At 41.6% G+C, this 18,499-nt stretch overlaps 1 protein-coding gene across 2 annotated transcripts in view; it reads right to left on the bottom strand.

Annotated features, from left to right (window-relative positions):
* The window catches only part of CHRDL1 (chordin like 1), a 38,156-nt gene extending 20,803 nt beyond the window's left edge, over positions 1 to 17,353 (bottom strand). For both annotated transcript variants that reach the window (XM_053956172.1, XM_053956173.1), the window contains exons 1-4: positions 16,963 to 17,353; positions 13,977 to 14,122; positions 12,160 to 12,272; positions 8,167 to 8,260 (exon numbers count right to left, since the gene is read on the bottom strand). In XM_053956172.1, the coding sequence (XP_053812147.1) occupies positions 8,167 to 8,260; positions 12,160 to 12,272; positions 13,977 to 14,082 (313 nt within the window). In that variant the 5' untranslated portion in view covers positions 14,083 to 14,122; positions 16,963 to 17,353. The remainder of the gene's footprint in view (positions 1 to 8,166; positions 8,261 to 12,159; positions 12,273 to 13,976; positions 14,123 to 16,962) is intronic.
* Positions 17,354 to 18,499: the final 1,146 nt, after the last annotated feature.

Below are 18,499 nucleotides of genomic sequence, written 5' to 3'. Positions count from 1 at the left end.
ACATACCCCTAGGTCTCTTTGTTAAAAATATATAGTTAATTCTCTTTCATGGAGTCCAGGTCTTTTCCCTAGAAACAAACTATTCTGTAGGGTAATGTACATTCAGAAAGATACAGGGATGATTTTTGTGTACTAAGTCTCTTAGTGGTTTTCATAGCAGTGTTAAAGGCTCACAAAATAAACTTCATGCTACTCTGCAAAAGATTAATTCCAGGAGGCCCCAAAATACTGAATCAGTCTGGAATAACAGTAATGAGATAACTTATTCATGTGCAGAATCTGAATGGCAAATGGATTCAAACTGAAAGAAAGTTGGTTTAGATTAGATATTAGAAATAAATTAATTACTGTGGGGATGATAAAGACCTGGCACAGGTTGCCCAGAGAAGCTGTGGCTGCCCTATCCCTGGGACTGTTCCAGGTCAGGCTGGGCAGATCTTTGTGCAATCTGGTCAAGTGGAAGGTGTCCCTGCCCACGGCAGGGGGTTGAAAGATCTTTAAGGTTCCTTCTAACCCAAACCATTCTATGATTCTATGAATTTACTTTTCTAGTTACTTTTGATTGCAGACAGTTAAAACATGTTTGGATTCTCTGCCACCCTGATGTACAAGAGGAAAACACAGAGTAAACTGAAGCACTGCAAAATTCATTTTGTGAGGGGACCAGGGCTAAACTCCTCTCTCCAGCTTTTAAAATGCTATGTGCCTCTTCTGATTGCTGCAACAGCCACTTTGACAGTTAGATAAGCATGTAAAGATGTGAACAGTTGTTGAGCTGCTCAGATTAACAATGTCTGAACTAGCCTTCTTTCACCTAAGGAATCAGAGCTCTGAGAAAGTGGTAATGAGTCCTTTGTATTCTTCAGCCAAAGCTCTTCCCAGTCCTGGAGAAATCTAAGTGCTAGTAACATTCCAAGTAAAAGATAAAGAAGCCTGCCTCCAGGCAAAAATACTCTATGTTAGGCTGTTCCCTCTCCTACACATAAGACAATAGAATATGGTTATTGTATATAAGGAACAGCTATTCAGTATTTGAAATGGAGGAATAAATATGTGTTTATAATCTGATCCTTACAAATTCAAAACAGAGCAGCCTAAGACTTAAAAGAGGTGAGGGAAGCATCCTGCAGAGATTATGCAGCTTGCCAGGAGAGTGACAGTGAGATTTTCATCATAGTTATGTTGAATAAATCCTGAAAAACTCTGTTGATTGAACTAACCTTGATGTTATGTGTGCAAACCAAATTGTATTTTTAAAATATTCTTTAAAAAAAGATCCTTATGTGTATATGGAAAAAAGATCACATAAATTATATTCTTCTGTGTTTATGCAGTGCATTTCATGCAGAAATAGTAGTACTTTATAAAACACAGAGCACCTGCCTATTTTCCTGCAGTTCCAGTGAAACTAAGGTACAGTAACAACAGCAGGTTTGCTGTGTACTCAGAGATCCAATTAATGTTTGTCTGCTGACCCATTTGTACCAGAAAGGCCAGTGCAAAGAAGCAGATAGCTGTGAACATGGATTTCCTCATTCTGCCACTGTGGTTCACATCCCCAAAAAGACCTTCAGTGCAGGAAATGTTCCATGACCATGTTTTGGCCATTTGGGTATGAGGTGCTGCACTGGGGCTACTTGTTGAGAGGGGCCAAATGCAGAGGCACTGAAGAAAAGAGAGTAGATAGGGAATCTCTGTCTCACAGGCAGTGAGGGACATCGTGGAGCACAAGTTTCATGGTGACCTGAGATAAAACATGCTCCGTTTTTTCCAGAATTTTTCCTATCTATCAAACTTTCCTCAGTACCTGTAAAAGCCTTTGCATACTTTGCCTCAGAAAGGCAGGAAACCTGTCAGCACCTTTAACTCAGTTCTAAGTATTCCAGACTTGCTCCTAGGGCAGCTTCAGGGCTGGATATCTAAACTGAGCCCAGAGAGCCAGCAGCACATGGGGGAATAAACTGCTATTGCAAATTGACTGTTTCAAGGTCAAAACCACCAACTGCTGAAAGGAGACTTTCTTACAGTGGTAAAAAAGTTTTTATCATTGTCACATCAAGTAGGGTAAAACACAAATATTCTAGAGCTACTTCTCACCAGAACTCTAGGTCCTGATTGATCATCTCATGAAAATACAGGAATCTCAGACAGAGAAAACCTTTTCAGTGCAGGGTTAGCTTCTAGAGGTCAGCTAGGATTATTTTAAACAATTTTTGTGGCTGGAGGTCCTTGGGGAATTGCAGCACAGCATAGGGGACCAAATGGATTTCTTTCCTACTAAAAATTCTTTTGCCTAATTTCTTCCCTCTGCTTTTGTTTCCACTCTACTCGAATGTGTCACCTCAAGGTCTGATCTGAAGTCCATTGAACTAAATAGATTTGGAACCTGGCCCAAACACCTACTCTGTGTGGCACAGGAAGAAGGCAGTTTCCTCTTTCATCTTCTGTCTCATATTTCTACCATATTCCTTAGCATTTCTAGAGAGAAGGACTATATCACAGTCAGTAACTGCATCTGTTCTCATAGAAGACTGAGTCCAAAAATTATGGAAGTTAATAGAAATCTGTTGACTACAGTAGAAAGTGGATCAAGCTTCAGTCCATGTGCATTTAGCCTTTTCCCTCAGTCATGCATCACAGTCCAAATTATTACAAATCTGTTTTGTAAATTTGTAATATTACAAATTAAAATGACGTGTTAAGGTTCCTTCAAAGAACAACCAAAGCTGTGCAATGATGTTGTCTTTAAAGTAGTGGTGGAGGCTGATAATAAATGTGGATGGAAAAGTTGTTCACCATCCAAAAACTCCAAACACCAGCTCTAAATAAAATCCATATGTGCCTCTTGGAGGTGCAGGTGTCAACGATATTAAGCCACAAAATGCTTTACATTAAAATAACTTTAAGGACCAGGTTAAGCTCTAAAAACTCCAGGGTAATTCGGAGTTAATCACCATAGCTAGTCTTTAATATGGTCAGTCTGTAGAAAGTGTATGAAATTCATTGCTTGAAGGAACTAGTAGCACCTTATCTAGACACTATGAACTTCCATCCAGATTCAAGGCAAAGACGTAGTTTCAGTTTAAACATTCAAAAAGCTGTTGCTTGTGTTTTAGCTTTCTAGGGCTGAAGTCAAGCTCTTCACATCATTTTAATATATTTTCTGCAGCTTAATTTCCTGTGTTTTCTTTTATAGTTGCATAAAAAATTGCCTATCAATTGCCCAGCAACTCTGAAGGGCTCATAAAACACTTGCTAGGTTGCTCTAGTTTAATTCCTGCTCTCAAGTTAAAATATTATATGAATCCACCAATCACTCTACCACCACAGAAACAAATTAAATGAAGCTTTGGTGCATTCTGAATCCTCTCTGAAGTCTCTTTGAAGGTCTTGGAAGTTATCTTGGAAAAATTCTGAGCAGCTTATCCTATGCTATCATGTCAGTCCAAAGAATTGAAGTTCTGTCATCCATGTGGGAAGATATGTATTTTTTCACATATATTTTGGATGCTGATATACAGATAGATTTTAAAATTTTTTTTATGATCAAAAAAGCATAATGGAAACAAGCAATAACTTCAATCTGGCTGTGATGGCAAGCATTCCTTGTGAAGATAGTGACAAAACCAACTCAAATTATCTAAGCACATATCAATAAGAAAAAATTAGACATCTCCCTGGAATGCCTATACCATTATATTTCTAAACCAAATTTACTTCCAAATGAATAATTAATTTTAACTATCTGACAGCTACCCATTGTTAGGACTCTCACTTGCTGAACATGAGAAGGGTAGGTGGTAGCAAGAAGAGTTGAACAGAGAATGGAAGAGCTGCGCACAGTGTCCCTTCCTCTATCCCAAAAATGTTCATGAATGAAAGGGTGAGAAGACTAGAACTGAGAGTCTGGGAGTCCTGGTGTGTGAGCTGGGTAGAACCCAAAGCCTCTTCACCAAGTGGTTTAATGTATGTGCATTCTGCAATGGAAAAATCACTCCACCAGAGCATTCCAACAGCCAGGGTTGAAGATTTTGGTTGCAAGATTCAGTGCAAGATGTGCTGCAATATACACGTTTGTATTTACTTATAAATATATAAATCCTGTCTGTCAGATCAACAGGTGCTGTACATGCCCTGCACCTTGCAACGCTGAGTCTTTATCTACACTGCAGAGTGCAGGCTGTCACCTGGACTAGCTCAGTTACTGGCTGAAGGTAGCACTGAGCTCATGGCAGGCACATTTTTCCTGCTTCTTCTGCGAGTTTTGCAGTGCAATGAGTTCTGCACTGTCCCAGGATCTAAAATAGCTAGTTCAAAGATTCAGGTATTACTGGGCCATGCTGCAGTCTACCATGCAGACAGAGCCTCACTCATTTTTAGGTGACGTTCTTAGCCCACTGTTGTGAGATGCCTCATCTGGTATATCTATAGGTGACACCTGGCATTTCTGTACCTAAAGAGGAACAAAAGTACACCAGAAAAGTGGTTTGAATTTGATAAAGAAAAACCACAGTACTAAAGGAGCTTAAACTTGAGCATGTTACTAATACTGAATGTTCTTGGAAGGCAGTGTGTTTAGTTGGGGCAGCAAGCTTAGAAAACACTGGAGCCAGATGGGCTGATTCATACATCAGTGTGCAGCCTTATCTGCTGAGAAATCAAACCAGCAAGTGGAATGTGGAAACCCTTTCTGAATCCTGCAATTGTGATTTTTTGTTTCTGATGTAAGCTTTTCTTAGGTTTACATATTTGATCTTTAACTAGACTCTAAATACTTTGATTTATAATTGTTGAATGTAGAAATTATACAATCTACAATAAATGTTCCAGCTTTAAAGGCACTGTCCATAGAAGTGCCATAAAAGACAGCTACAGCTAAATCCTCAAAGAATTTTTACATTAAGTTTATTTTCATGACAGGAGGCAGAAGCTCTGAAGTCCACTCTAAGTCAAGAGCTGATCCAGAGCTGAGAATGATGGTGAATTCTCTCCCTTACTACAAATCATCTCTCCTCGGACGATGTCTGGAGCATCCTGAGGTGGAAGGAAGGAGATCAAGCTCAGAAGCATGTGATGTCCTTTGAGTCTCACTAGTGTGTAAAAAGAGTCTCAATTCATGTGACCCTACATTTTTGGTTACATACACGTGATGATATGAAGAATACAGTCCAGATGGTAAAATACTTTTCAGAGCTGCAAAAGGAAGGAATATCTAGATCTGTATAAGAAACAAGGTCTGGATTTTGCCAATGCTACAAAGAATAGGTTTAAAAAAAGAAAGGTTAGCAGGGAATCTGTGGTAGAAGCTGGTGAACCACTGATGGAAGTAGAAGATGCTTCATAACATATGTCTGAAAACTACTTAAGACTCATGATGTCTGGTGCCAGGGAGACAGGATACAAACACTGAATCTCTTTGTGTCAGTGAGTCCAGTGTCACTATGGATGCAGAAGACATTAATTCCAGGGGGAGAGCAGTGCCAGCTTTTCTCAAAGGAATCCTTTCAACAGCTCCTTCACTTAGGTAGCTAAGAAGTTCAATGTTCAATGAAAGATGCTGCCTCCTGGCATTACCTCTGCTTCATTAAATAAGGAGACAGTGATTTGTACAGTTACACTCTACAAGGCCTGCAGAGAGGCAAGAGAAGAGCCCCAGGTCACTCTGACTAGCATTACTCATTTCTGTAATGCAGCTTGAGAAATGGAGGAGAAACATATGTGACACAATATAATGAGCATTTATGAGAGAAATTCACATGGATGGCCAATGGCCAGAGCTCTCACACGTTCCATTAAAAAATAACCAGGAAAACCAGAGAAGTGAATTTCCTGCATATCATGGGATGTTGCACAAAAGACACTGTATGCTGGACACATAGGAATGGAAAGTTGGCACAAGATCTGCAAGAATGCTTGAGATACCTATTCAGATCAGGCATGAACAATTACCACTGAAGACAGAGCACCAAATATTATACACATAATTGCTGCAGAAAGCAGAATGTAAATAACCCCTGAAATCACAGGAGACTCCTGGTTCTCTTTTACCTAACATTGTTACAGTTTCAATCAGGGGAAAACCAGACCTTAGTGAGACTCATATTTTTAATGAGATAGTGCACAGCTAGCAATGTAATGGCCCATCATTTGTAGTAGATTGATTACAAATACACCTTAGGAGCAGCTAAGAGAAGATAAAAGATCACAATTCAAGAAAGGCTCATTCTGATAATTTTCCATATTTATCAGTTTAAACATGGAGTACAAAATTCCAGCTGAAGACTATGAATAGAAAAAACTTAACTTGATAAAATGGATATGAGAGTTTACATGGGGCCTTACTCTTCCTTACTAGATCACTGTAGAATGTTTAAAAATCTTCATAGGTATCATGACATTTACAAGCTCATGAACAGAAAAAAACCAAGAGTTCATTGCCAAGGAGCACTTGAAGCAAAACCAATCAATCTAAAAGCATTTACGTTTCTATAGTAAATATGATACAGAGATACTAAAAAAATAGAAAAGGTTCCTGACTGCAAATGCCAATTATTGAGTAGGATTTCTGTGATTTAACTTAAACTGTCAAAAAGTAAGCATCCAGTTTTCCTGTGTTCCCCCCAATAATCAGTGGAGAATGACAGGCATCTCCAGGGAAAAAAGTCTTCTCATTCTGGGTGACAGGATGAATCACCCTCATATTTCCAACAGCTGTAAAGGGTATCTAGATTATTGTCTTCCCAAGTGAAGCTTAGATTAGCTAGAAAAACAGACCAGATTTTGGGCACACCAGCACACCAGTCCTTCTTTTGATCTGGAAACAAAAGATGGGTTTGTGTTCCCAGCACCTTACTATTTTACTAAGTTCTAGTTTGCCAAAGAAAGCATTTTGCCTTAGAAATTTTCTTTCTTACATAGTAGACCATTATAGAGAAAACTCCAATGAATGTTTGAAAAAAACCACTGGATATTCCAACTCCAAAGAGTTGGATTTAAAGTTGAATGGGCTCAATGTCATCCTAAGACACAAAAGCAGCATCACAGCATCAGATGAGTTATAAGCTCGAAATGGTTCTTCCTTGTCACTGGTTAAAAAAAGATTCTAGACACCTAGATCAGATATTGATACACATATCTGATAGAGAGGGTATACAATTGTCAGGGCAGGTGAATCCAACCCAAAACTGGTATGTGGATACCATTTATTATCCAGTGCAGTGAACACATCCATCCCACCTGAACAGCAACTTTCTTGTGCACTCTTCTCCCTCTGCCATTGTGCACTTACTGCCTCCTGCTGACAAGCTGTGCTCAGGGAATAGCTGTTTTCCTCAGACAATTAAACTCTCTGGAAAAAGCCAAATAAAACCCCTTTCTATGATGCTGCATGAATACTCTTTTATAAATGGAAATGTGGGGTGCCACTAAGACAGACATTTAGGGAAAAGCTCCAGTCAAATCTCCCAGCCATTAGGCCATGTCGGGAATGCTGGAACAGGCTTGTGAAAGATCCTTAGTCTCTTTCATACAGTGGCTCTTAATAATGAGCATATAATAAATGTACAGTCTGGAGAATTTACTATACAGTATCCAATTGGATTTATATAGTCATAAACTTCTACAGCACTGCTTCTATGATTTACAACAGTCTCTACTAATTATGAAGCTATGCCTGGACCTGAGATGTGAAAGGTAAATGTTACCACAGCAACACTATACAAATGCACATTTGCCAAAGCCATTTTGAATTGCTTATTAACAGACAGCCATTGCAAATAACCACATATTTTGGTCTGCTCTGTTGGAAAACACCAAAACCAGAAGCCTAGGAAGTTTGTGGGATGGCGTTTTATTGTGATAGAGTTTAGAGACAAGGAGTCTGGAATGGACAGTCAATGAAAGGACTGCTACTTTCTGCCTGGATTGTAGGGGATTGGACTTGGTAGCTTACCTGATCCCTTCACAAATCTATACTTCTGATTTCCTAAACAGAAAACACCACGGGAAATACTGTAACTTACTGTAGGACGAGCCTCTCATGACCTAAATGGATACAGGAGGATGTTTACTTCAGAGAAGTTTTCCAGCACAAATATTTAATTTTGTTGTTACTCAGCATTTTAAATAACTACTTCAGAAAGGACTATTTGTCACTATAGGAATTACCTGGGCATCGTGGGCAGCACAGCTGTGGTACATGCACAGGGGAAGCACAGTGTAGACTTGGGCATCTTATTCTGCTGCACAAAACATTTCCATTCTGCAGGTGGAACATAGTACATAGTATTTTAATGAAATGTGCTGTCTTACAAATTTCTGTGTTCTCTATTCTACATCCAAACTTTTTTTTTTTAAAAAGCCTTTTTACAACGTTCTGGTTTCACTCACACCAAGATATGCTCAGATACTACCACTGCCCTTGAATTTATGCTGGAGGTCAAAAATCCTTAAAATCTTAAAACTGGAGGAAGTGTCTAACAATGGATAGCAACAATCTCCATTTCTCCTTTTCTTTCCAGCTGTCATTTTCTTTTGAGCAGATTATGCTTAGGAATTGCATTTCCAAAACTAAGACATGGATAAATGGTAGATCTCTGAGATATCCCCTACTGAGGGTTAGTTCAAGACCACAAGAGACAATAGCATCTGTAATTGTTCCTGAAAACTGTGGAGAGCCTTTTGTTTTCCTTTTATTGCTTTCCCAGTAGACAAAAAAAACCAGATGGTAAGTAGCCATTTTTCTAAGAAATATGAGTTAAGTCTTGGGAATAGGGTTCATTATTCATGTCATTAACATAATATTCTATTTGACCACAACTAAATTTGATTTATAATTAAAACACAGGGAATTTTCATTCTCCGGTGTCTGTAACCAGAAAAGACTATCCATTTCAAATTCCCATTTCCCATCTATCATTCATCCTCTTAATTTACCTCTGAGTTGCTCATATATATAACAAGAAAGATCTTTCAGCATCAACATTGATACTAAGTTATGACTGTAGTTTTAGGTGGTGTCAGAACTAAACCCACTTTATTTTCATATACCTTCTGGAGCACTGAAATGTTTTCAGTGGATGTGCAGACTTCCCTAGACAGCAGATGTATAGGCTTTTCTATTCATCCCTTTCAAAATAATTCATTGACAAATATCTGCAGACCACAGGCTGGAATCCTACTGTTAGATCATTGCTAGCCACAAACTACAGTTGTGCATCTGCTTTGGAAAGAGACACTAAAAATTATTATCACCATCTGTTTCCAATAAGAACTGAAATGAAATATACTGATTTTGTACAAGAGGAGCAAATTTTAGACTGTAGGATATTCAGAGAATAGGGACTATCCCTGGTCTGCACAGCTGCTTGCCCAGCAGACGTGGGAGCCTGTGAAGCACTGCTGCAGAAGAAAGGCTGGCACTCCCTGTTGACCTGTCTCCATGTTGCTGACTTGTCCTATTCTGTGACCTCACTCTTTTTCATTTTAAGTCCTGTGGAATCTCCTGAGGTGAATGTTTACTTTCTGTGCATGGTCAGCTGTAAAAATAAAATAAATGATAAAAATAAATTATAAAAATGCTAAAATTCTGCAGGCCAACTTTGCTGCTCCACGCTGCCAGCCAGACTCCACTGTCTGCTGCAGGGCTTAGTGAGACTGATCTTACACCTGCATTCACAGTGAGAGTTGGGAGCACAGCCCCACTGACCAGAGCAGGACTCAAGTGCTGGTCAGTCTCTCTAAGCCAGGGCCAAGGTCACATTTCTGCATCAGGTACCAAAGAGTGTTGATGCATCTCTCTCCTGAAGTTGGGCTATCAGTGCTGAGTGTGGAGAGCATTTAGCCTGAGGTCTGCAGATATGACTACAAACACAAGCAAAAGCAAAAAACTGCTGTATTTTAGGGAGTAAAATTATGATCTGACAAATTGTGAGTGCTCTATTTTACTTGACAGTAACAGTCAACAGGCTCCACTATGAACTGGGGGGGAGGAGGGCTTGTAAAAGGAAGGGGGAATAGGGGTGAGAACACTGAATTATGTTTTGTTTTATTCTGGTTTAAGTATGTAAATTATAACTTGTAAAAATACAATACTATATACACACACAAAAACAGGAAAGCTTTTTTTTTTTTTTTAACACCAGGCTGTATAACTTGGCCTTTGTTTAGTTAATTTGCCTTACCTTTTTCTTAAACATCAGAAGTGTGTGTGCTGGGGGGATGGACAGACAGACTGTTTAGAGACAGAGCAGAGGTCTGTCTGCTGCCTGGCTGATGTGACCTGTTTTGCACAGACATCACATGGGTCACAATGTCTGTGGCCACTAGACATTTTGATACACTGGACATAAAGACCCCTGGGGATTTTTTTGCTTTTCTCTGCAGTGTGAGGGAATCAGTTGCTGCATCAGGCTCTCTACAGATCCTCTGCCTACCTGCCAGGGATTCATGTGTGGTTTACACTTAGATCTCTCTGACTTGCTATCTGTGGCACACTTTACTTTCATCTTTTATGCTGTCATATTTGGTTTGTGGTCTGTGCTTGTGCTATATCATGATATGTTTTGTAATGCCTTTATTTTGTTAAAATTATAAATTTCCTGAAGGAAACTTCATGAAACTGATGAAACTTCAGGAGCTTTCATCGTAGGTCAGTGCTCTGAGGGCACGATTTTGGCCAGGGGAAAGTTCAAATGAATGGTTGGATACTGCAATTGTTATTTGCAATCTTCTTTCTATAGACAACAAGAGTCACATTGAAGAGATCAGCATCCTCACTGCTGAAATTATCCCAGGTTACATTTGGTGTACCCTCATGGTACACCAAAGGTAAAACATAGCAAAAAAGGGAGTAAAGTCCAATCCACTTCTGAGCCTGCATGTACTGGAAACTACCATAAGCAGTTTCCTTCTTTACTAAACCTGCTGCCCTGAACTATCACTTTGTCTTCTGCACCCAAGTTAAAAAATAAAACAGACTCTGCTCATAGTGTGTGGGTGTGTCTGGGTCCCAGCACTGTTGTTGTCTAGAGGAGCCAACCAGGCACTTCCCCAACCCTCCAAACTGTCCAACATCTCTCTAAAAATCATCGAGCATTTATTTGTATCCAGATCTCTAGGATTACCAGTTAATTTTTTCCCCACCCAAGACACATTCTTCCAATGATTTAATGAGTGTTTTACTCCACACAAACTCTGAGGGAGTTTTCAACTTGGCATATACATCAGCAAAAGTTGAGTGGAAACTCCTTTTTGCACTAAACAAAGACTTTTCCTTTCCTTCCCACTACATTGTTTTTTCTCTCACAGCTGCATGCTGCAGCTAAACTTGTGGGACTACTGTTTGTGCATCTCTGCACTGAATTGTAGTAGCAGATTCCCTCAGAGCAAATGCTGCACAGGGGCCCAATATTTTACACTTGCAGGGAGGGAATATAGCAAGGATTACTTTATTCTGCATTAAATATAGCAGACAGAACTCAGCATCTGGAGTGTCTCATGTGTTAGTGATTAAGATCCCTCACTGTTTATTTTAAAGTACTCTAACGGACATAAACTGCCCTCATTTTTGTGCCTCCTCCCAGCTGTATATGACATACTATGGGGATCTCTGACTGCTGTGTTTTTGCATCAGCCATCAACTGATGGGAGCCCTTTCATGTTCTATCCAATTCTCTCTGCTCCCCATAACCTTTTCTCATGTTTCATCATCTCATTCTTCTTTGACTGACTTTTACTAACAGTGATATCTAAGCCTGGTCCTTCAGCACTTTAGGGCAGCAGATGCTTTGCCTGGAAGATGTTGGCAGTGTACACAGATCAAAGTACCAAATTCAGCATAATCATCTATATTGGTGGAACTGCGAGGATTATACTTAGGTAGTGGGGCCTGATCAGTCGAGATGCAATGCCCAGTATCCAAAAAGCTTCTGGCTAATTAAGGAGCTGTTTTGTCTATACTATGCAAGTATTTTTTGCCAGTATTGGCCTTCTCTGTTAATATTTTCCTTTCACTACGATCACCTGCCTCTATTTCCTGGAGCATGACCAGGACCCACTAGTGAAAACAGGTTTGGGCTTTATCAATTGTAGCTACATGAGAAAGGATTGTAGTCAGTGAAGCAAGCAGGAGTTGTAGGATCAATAACTCAGCAGTCCTACCTCTGAACAAAGACAATTAACGCAGTAAACAAGGCCATACGGTTCTAGATAAGGATGCCATCTTTCTCCTACATGGTATTTCTTATCTTGAAACACACAGTATGTATCTGAATCTGTAAAACAGTAAAGAATTGAAAGAGCTATGAATGAAAATTTCCATTCCATGTTTATGAAGTATATTTAGATGTGCAGAGTTTTCTGTAAACTGCTTTTTATTTTCCTGGAGAAAAAGACACAGCAGAAAGACCCCTAATTCCACAAGCTGTTTTTTCTAAACTTCCAAACCAAAATAAATGACATGGCCTCCCATTTTTCCAAAATTGCAACTCCTGAAATGATGATTAAATGGCTTTCATACAGGTGAGTTTCACCTGTTTAGGTAAGAAAATTTAAGTGCCTGATCACTCAGACAGGCTTATAAAAAACAAAACCTCTTCACTGCAAAACCAAAGCAATTAGTCCAACTCATGAAAATCCCAAGCTGTACCACAGAGAGATGTTGAAATAATTTATGCATCAGCTTTCAAAATATTTTAAGATGTTTTGTTCACTAAGTACTTCTGATCCTGCAGTTACAGACTTGCAGAAATCCACATACAGGTCAGACATTATTGTCCTGTCCCTTCCTGTCACACTATGTTTTCACATTGAAACCTCACATCTCTACAATAAAAGGGTGTTTCTCATGTGTTTCCATGTGGGAATTTCCTTCTGTTCTCTTAATGATATCCAAGTTCAGTTTAATTGATTACCTACAGTATAGATAATACTTCAGGATATCTTAACAAAATACCCATCTTCCATGTGCTAATCCAAGCCAGGGACAGTCTTCACATTTACTGGGCTAGAAGAAAGTAGCCAGAGCTAGGGACTGTTAGTAGAACTGTGATCTGCTTTCCCTTCACACAGGAGCATGACAAATGAAACACAGGATGCAAAAAAGCAGACAGCTGGAGTTTGGCAATTTCTCACTGCTCTTTCTTTGAACAAGGTTGCTGCACATGGTTTTCCTGTGAGTGAGTTCAATGGGGCAGAGGGCCTTTCTGGAACTCACTCTCTTTTGTTTTCCCCCATCTTCCTTGGAAGCAGAACCTGCTGATACTGAGGCTAAAAATTTTTAAGGGCAAATGATGTCTTTTGTAAGAAGGAGGCCAAAACCCAACCTGTGCAGGTAGGGAGAGCATTCCAGAGACCTAGTAACAAGGCTGAAGCAGTCAATAACTCCTAGACTTATTTGAGTAGCTATTCCTCCTTGCCATGATTTCTGAAATATGTTAACATCTCCCACGGATTACAGGCTTTGCAGAAATGCTTCCTTTATTTTGTTTGCATTCTTTTCAATTCTTCTCATCAAGGTTTTGACAGTTTTTTTAAGAGGCTGTTAATTTTCTCAAAGGATGTTGAGAATCTAATCCAGTTCATGTGAGGTAGTTTTTACAACACAACAGAAAGTCTTGGACAAGCTTTACACTAGCTGAAAACTTCAGCACAATAGTCTTACACATGGGACAGATCCAGATAATCTGTCAGATGTTTACAGAGGTTACTAAATAGAATTAAGCACACTCTTGACTCAGATATTTGAAATAAAACAGATTCTCCAACTGATGCGTTGTGTTCTTTATGATGCACTATAACCTGTACAGCTTTAGGAAAATGTACCCCAAATGTGGGTGTGGCCTGATTCTACTAAATACAGGATTAGAAGGAGGAGAATGTTAGAAGGTTTAGGACATTCTTTTCTGAACCACATCTGAAAATAGAAGGAAAATGTCCAATTTAGGTGAATGTGACAGCTTTGTTTGAAGTCTACTTACGTTTTACTTGTTCTAGTTTACCTCCATCTATGAAAAGGAGACAGAGCACACCAAAAAAGATAAAATGAAAATCCTCCAATATCCACTTTCTTTCCATCTTTATCATCAACAGGAAAAGAAAGAGCCTCCAAGAAGAGAATGTTGAGCTGTTGGGAAAAAATATTAAATTAATTATAGTAAAATCTTGTAAGATAATTATTTCATCCAGCACACAGAAATCCTAAACTGCAAAAAAAAAAAAAAAAAAAAAAAAAAAAAAAAAAAAAAAAAAAAAAATCTGTATCATGCATCTTCCTTTCACGGAAACAGCTTTGCCTTCAGATCATTTAATTTTTGGAAAAGGGGCCACATTCCTATTCCTGAAAGCTGAAAGCTGGATATTCCTTCTAAAAATGTCCTTGTTTTATTTCAAAGCAATCTGGCAAGTAAGCAATCTCAATTCTTAAAACTTCTCTTTCCCAAGAAACTAGTTTGGGTTACGTTTTTGTAGAGCATCACTTTTAGATGTATCTGTGGTGTCAGTTGCAACATTTTTGCTTCATGCTAAAGTTAACCTTGGGTGTCCCTGGAGTACAGGTCCTGCACTGTGGAAATCCCTGCTCAGGGTGAGCCACTGGCCCTGCTGCAGCCAGTGGGAGTTTTCCTTACCACATCTAATAGGCTTCCAGCACAATTCAGCTCGCCCCTCTCCCCACCACTATTGTTCTGGTACTGTGTATAATTAATTTTTCTAGTGTTAACCCTTCTGCTGCCTTGATAGCTGAGAGCAGAGTGGGGGAATGACTTGTCATCTTCATTCCTGTAGATCCTTAATGTCAAAATCCTGCATGTGGGGCAAAGCTTAATTTATTCTTCTCTGTGTGCTGCAGAGCTGGTATTGTACTTGCTGCATGTGTGATTCTGTTTATCTTTTTCTGGGTTTTAATAAGTGAATTATTTTATGGAAATAATTAACTAATTAAATGAAGTAGATTTTTTTTAATACAGCCAACTTAAGATTCTACTATTTTGCTGCTCCAATGTTTATAAGCATTCATTGCAAAAGTGTTATCTTCCCAAAGTGCACTTGTCCATAACTTACAATGCTGGAAAGATTTGGGTGTGATTTTAAAAGCCTTGATATGGATTCACTATTAGTTTTATAGAAGCTTAAAAACCCAAAAAGAGTCACTATTGGAAAAATAGCAGTCTGTTTTGTAAATTAATTTGGCCTCTTCAGATTTCATGTAAATAACAGAACTGTATATAAATATGTTCAAACTTACAGATCATCAAGGCAAAAATAATGATTTCTATGTGAATAAGTAAAGTGGTGGATAACTTAAAGAAACTAAACAGTAACTTAAGAAGCCCTTAAAATGAAGATCTTCCTATTAAGACTATTGAGACCTAGGATACTGTAACAAAGGGTGTGTGATCTGATTTTATCAGCAGCTTCATTGCCTTCACTGTTCAAGAATTCTCTGTATTTCCAAACCACAACCACAATGGACATCTTCCTTAACTAACTAAACCTGTGTCACTGCTCTGTACTCAGTAAGCTCATTCAAAACAATGCAAATTGCCTCTGAAAATGTTTAAAGAAATCCCTTCTTTAAAGCACAGTGCCTATTCAGTAACTAAACATAACTTTCCATTTATTTTGCAAGTTGAGAATAATGTTTCAATTTCAGAAGAAGAGTTTAAGTAATTTTTCCCTTTCCACATATTCAAATCACATAGGACATTTTTCAAGCCAAACATCCTTTTAAAAACCTGTTTAACATTAAAACCTCATAATTTAGTCCCAGGACATCATGCATGCATTCAGAACAACAGTAGCACATCACTGGGACTAGCAGAAATGTGAATGTTTAAATATTTCAGCCTTCTTAGGGATTGCTTAAGCAAACAATAATTATAAATGGTGCACAGTTATCCTTTGTGCAGCACCGTATCTGTTGGCTAGGTTGGTTAGTTGGAATAGAAAGACTGGGAAATCCACCCATTTTAAATGTCAAGTCTTCAAAAGGAAGAACATTACAAAACTTTGACTGCTTGCTTTTAGAAATGCTGCACAGTAATGTGAGATGGAGGAGTTAATAACAGAAATGGGATGGAGACTTTTGATGTCTTTCTTAATTCTCTTTAATTTCTGTATTGTTGTTACTCCAAATATAAACACATACTTTTCACTATTAGGACACTCCCTTTATTTCCCCAAAGGGCAATGTCCTAAAAATATTCCTGGATTTAAATAATCTCAGTTAGTATTAACCTGTTAATTATTGGTGTATTTTCTGCATTGTAGAAACAATTAAAGTCATCCACATCTTACATGAATTACTTAGTGAAGTAAAGCACAAGGGGCTCTGTTTAACGCCTCGCCCTCCAAAGAGCCCGGTTTGGTAGCTACAAGAGGCAGTGTCCGGCTTCGCCACGTTTTACGATTAGAAAAAAAAAAACCTAAAAATCCAAAAATGGCAGCGCCGAGGGCAGCTGGCAGAGGCTGCGAGGCACGGGGCTGCGGTGATGCAGCGGTGGGGACAGCTCAGCCCCGACGGCCGCGCTCCCTCTACCACCGGCAGCGCGAACCCTCTCCCTCCGCTCTTCCCGAGGCTTTATCCCTGCGGCGCGTCCGCCCGCTGCCGGCGGGAGGTGGCCGGAGGCGGGCGGCTCTCCCGCTGCGCCGCGCCCGCGGGCTCCGGCTCTCGCTGCTCCGACAGAACAGCCGCCCCTTGGTCGCCGGCCCGGGGAGCGCCCGCCGCCCCGCCCGGGGCCGGGAGGGGAGCTCGGCTCGGGGCTGCCCCCCTGCCCGGGGCCGGGCCAGGTGCCGGCGCTGCCCCGAGGGGACGGCGGGACAAGGACCGGCGAAGCGGGACGGACGGAACGCCCGGGAGGCGTCGAGTCCCCGCGCTGGGCTGTCTGTGCCGCGGCCTCGGGAGTAGCTCCGGCAGCGGGACCGCGCCTTCCCGGGGCCTCGTGTCGGACAGCAAAGCTCACAAACCTGGGGCAGGGCTGGAGGCCGCTCCGCTCCGCTCGGACACCGCCACGAACTGCGCTCGGGCTGGGGCACCCGCGCGGCTCCGCGCTCCGCTCCGCCGGGTACGGGGAGGTCCGGCCAGGCGGCTCCGCTGCTCACTCACGTTGCCATGATCTTCTCCCGCGGCTCTTAGGTGTCCCCTTCGATTGGGTAGTGGAGGGGCAAGCAGGGGAGGGACGGGGTGCTGCCGCCGCCGCCGCCAGCCCTCGACCCCCGAGTGATGGACGGGAGCGGAGAGGGAGAGATCCGCCGCTGCGGGGTGGGCGCTCCGGAAGGTCCCGGGCTGGGGCACCTGCCACCGCCTCCCGCCCCGGCGAGGAGCGCAGCGAGGCCCCGCGGCCGGAGGATGCTCGGCGGCGGGTCCTGCCCCGCAGCCCCGCCGGCAGCGAGCGGCGGCGGGAGGCGGGGTGAGCAGGTCCCAGGTCCGCCTCCGCCCCGGCCCCCTCCTCGCCCGCGCCCCGCGCCCGCCGCCCGGCACAGCGGCGTGACTGACACGGCTGGGGTGGAGCCGCTCCGCCATGGGGGGCCGCGGAGAGGGGCGAAGACGGACGCGGGGCTCGGAGCCCGCCCGCCCTTCGGGCTGCCCTCCCGCCCGCGGAACCAGCTGCGGCCCGCCGGACCCGCGCCCGGCCGGTGCGGCCATGCTCCGGTGCCTTCAAGCGAGCTGCAGGCTGGGTGACCGTGGCCGCTCTTACTCCGCGGGAGCAGAACCCCACGGGTGGCTTTCTTGGAGAGCGGACTCCACACCGAGACGGCTCTTTAATGGGCTTCTCCTAGGCGGGGTGCCCCCCGAAGCGGACCCGACGGAGTTAGCATCCACTGGGATCTGCCAGACACCTTCTGCTGATACCCTCTGGTCTGATTTATTGTGTTAGAAGGTTTCAAGGTCACATTGAGATTCTGGTGGAACTAAATTAAACCCATGACTCATTATATGCTTGGTCAAACATTCTTTTTCTGTCTTCTTGTAGCCCCTGTAACTAATAAGAAGAGATCAGTGAACTCTTGACAAATGATCTGAGAAAAAGGGTGAGGTATGAAAAGACATCATGTGGAGAAACAAATTACAACCTATTTCCCCTAGTTTGGGACCAGGGTATTTGGGAAGCACTGCTGGGAGGTCGTGCACCTCTCAGGCTTAGTAGATATTTTCAGAAGGCTGAAAATTGAGCAGAACTTTCATTTCTTCCATTGTACCTTAGCTGGACAAAACACTGAAGGTGCAGTGTATGGTGAAACCTTATAGTAGCGTAAGGAAAGGATAGATTACTTACTAAGGCTTTTGTAGTGTGACTTTATGAGTAACCAAGGCTGTGTGTCAGTCAAATGCAACTATATAACTTCTAATATTAAAAAATGAAAAGAGAAAGTTCTGGAGCTAAGCATTTTGAAAACACTGCTGCATGCCTACTTCTGTGTCACTCTGCCACTCTGTCTTGCCATGCACAGGCAGTAATCCATGTTCCTAAGGAAAAACCATTGCTTAAAGCTCTTAGTTCAC

This window comes from Vidua chalybeata, chromosome 14 (assembly GCF_026979565.1).
Source record: "Vidua chalybeata isolate OUT-0048 chromosome 14, bVidCha1 merged haplotype, whole genome shotgun sequence".
Taxonomy (NCBI): Eukaryota; Metazoa; Chordata; class Aves; order Passeriformes; family Viduidae; genus Vidua; species Vidua chalybeata.
This window is presented reverse-complemented; position numbering and strand designations above follow the sequence as displayed.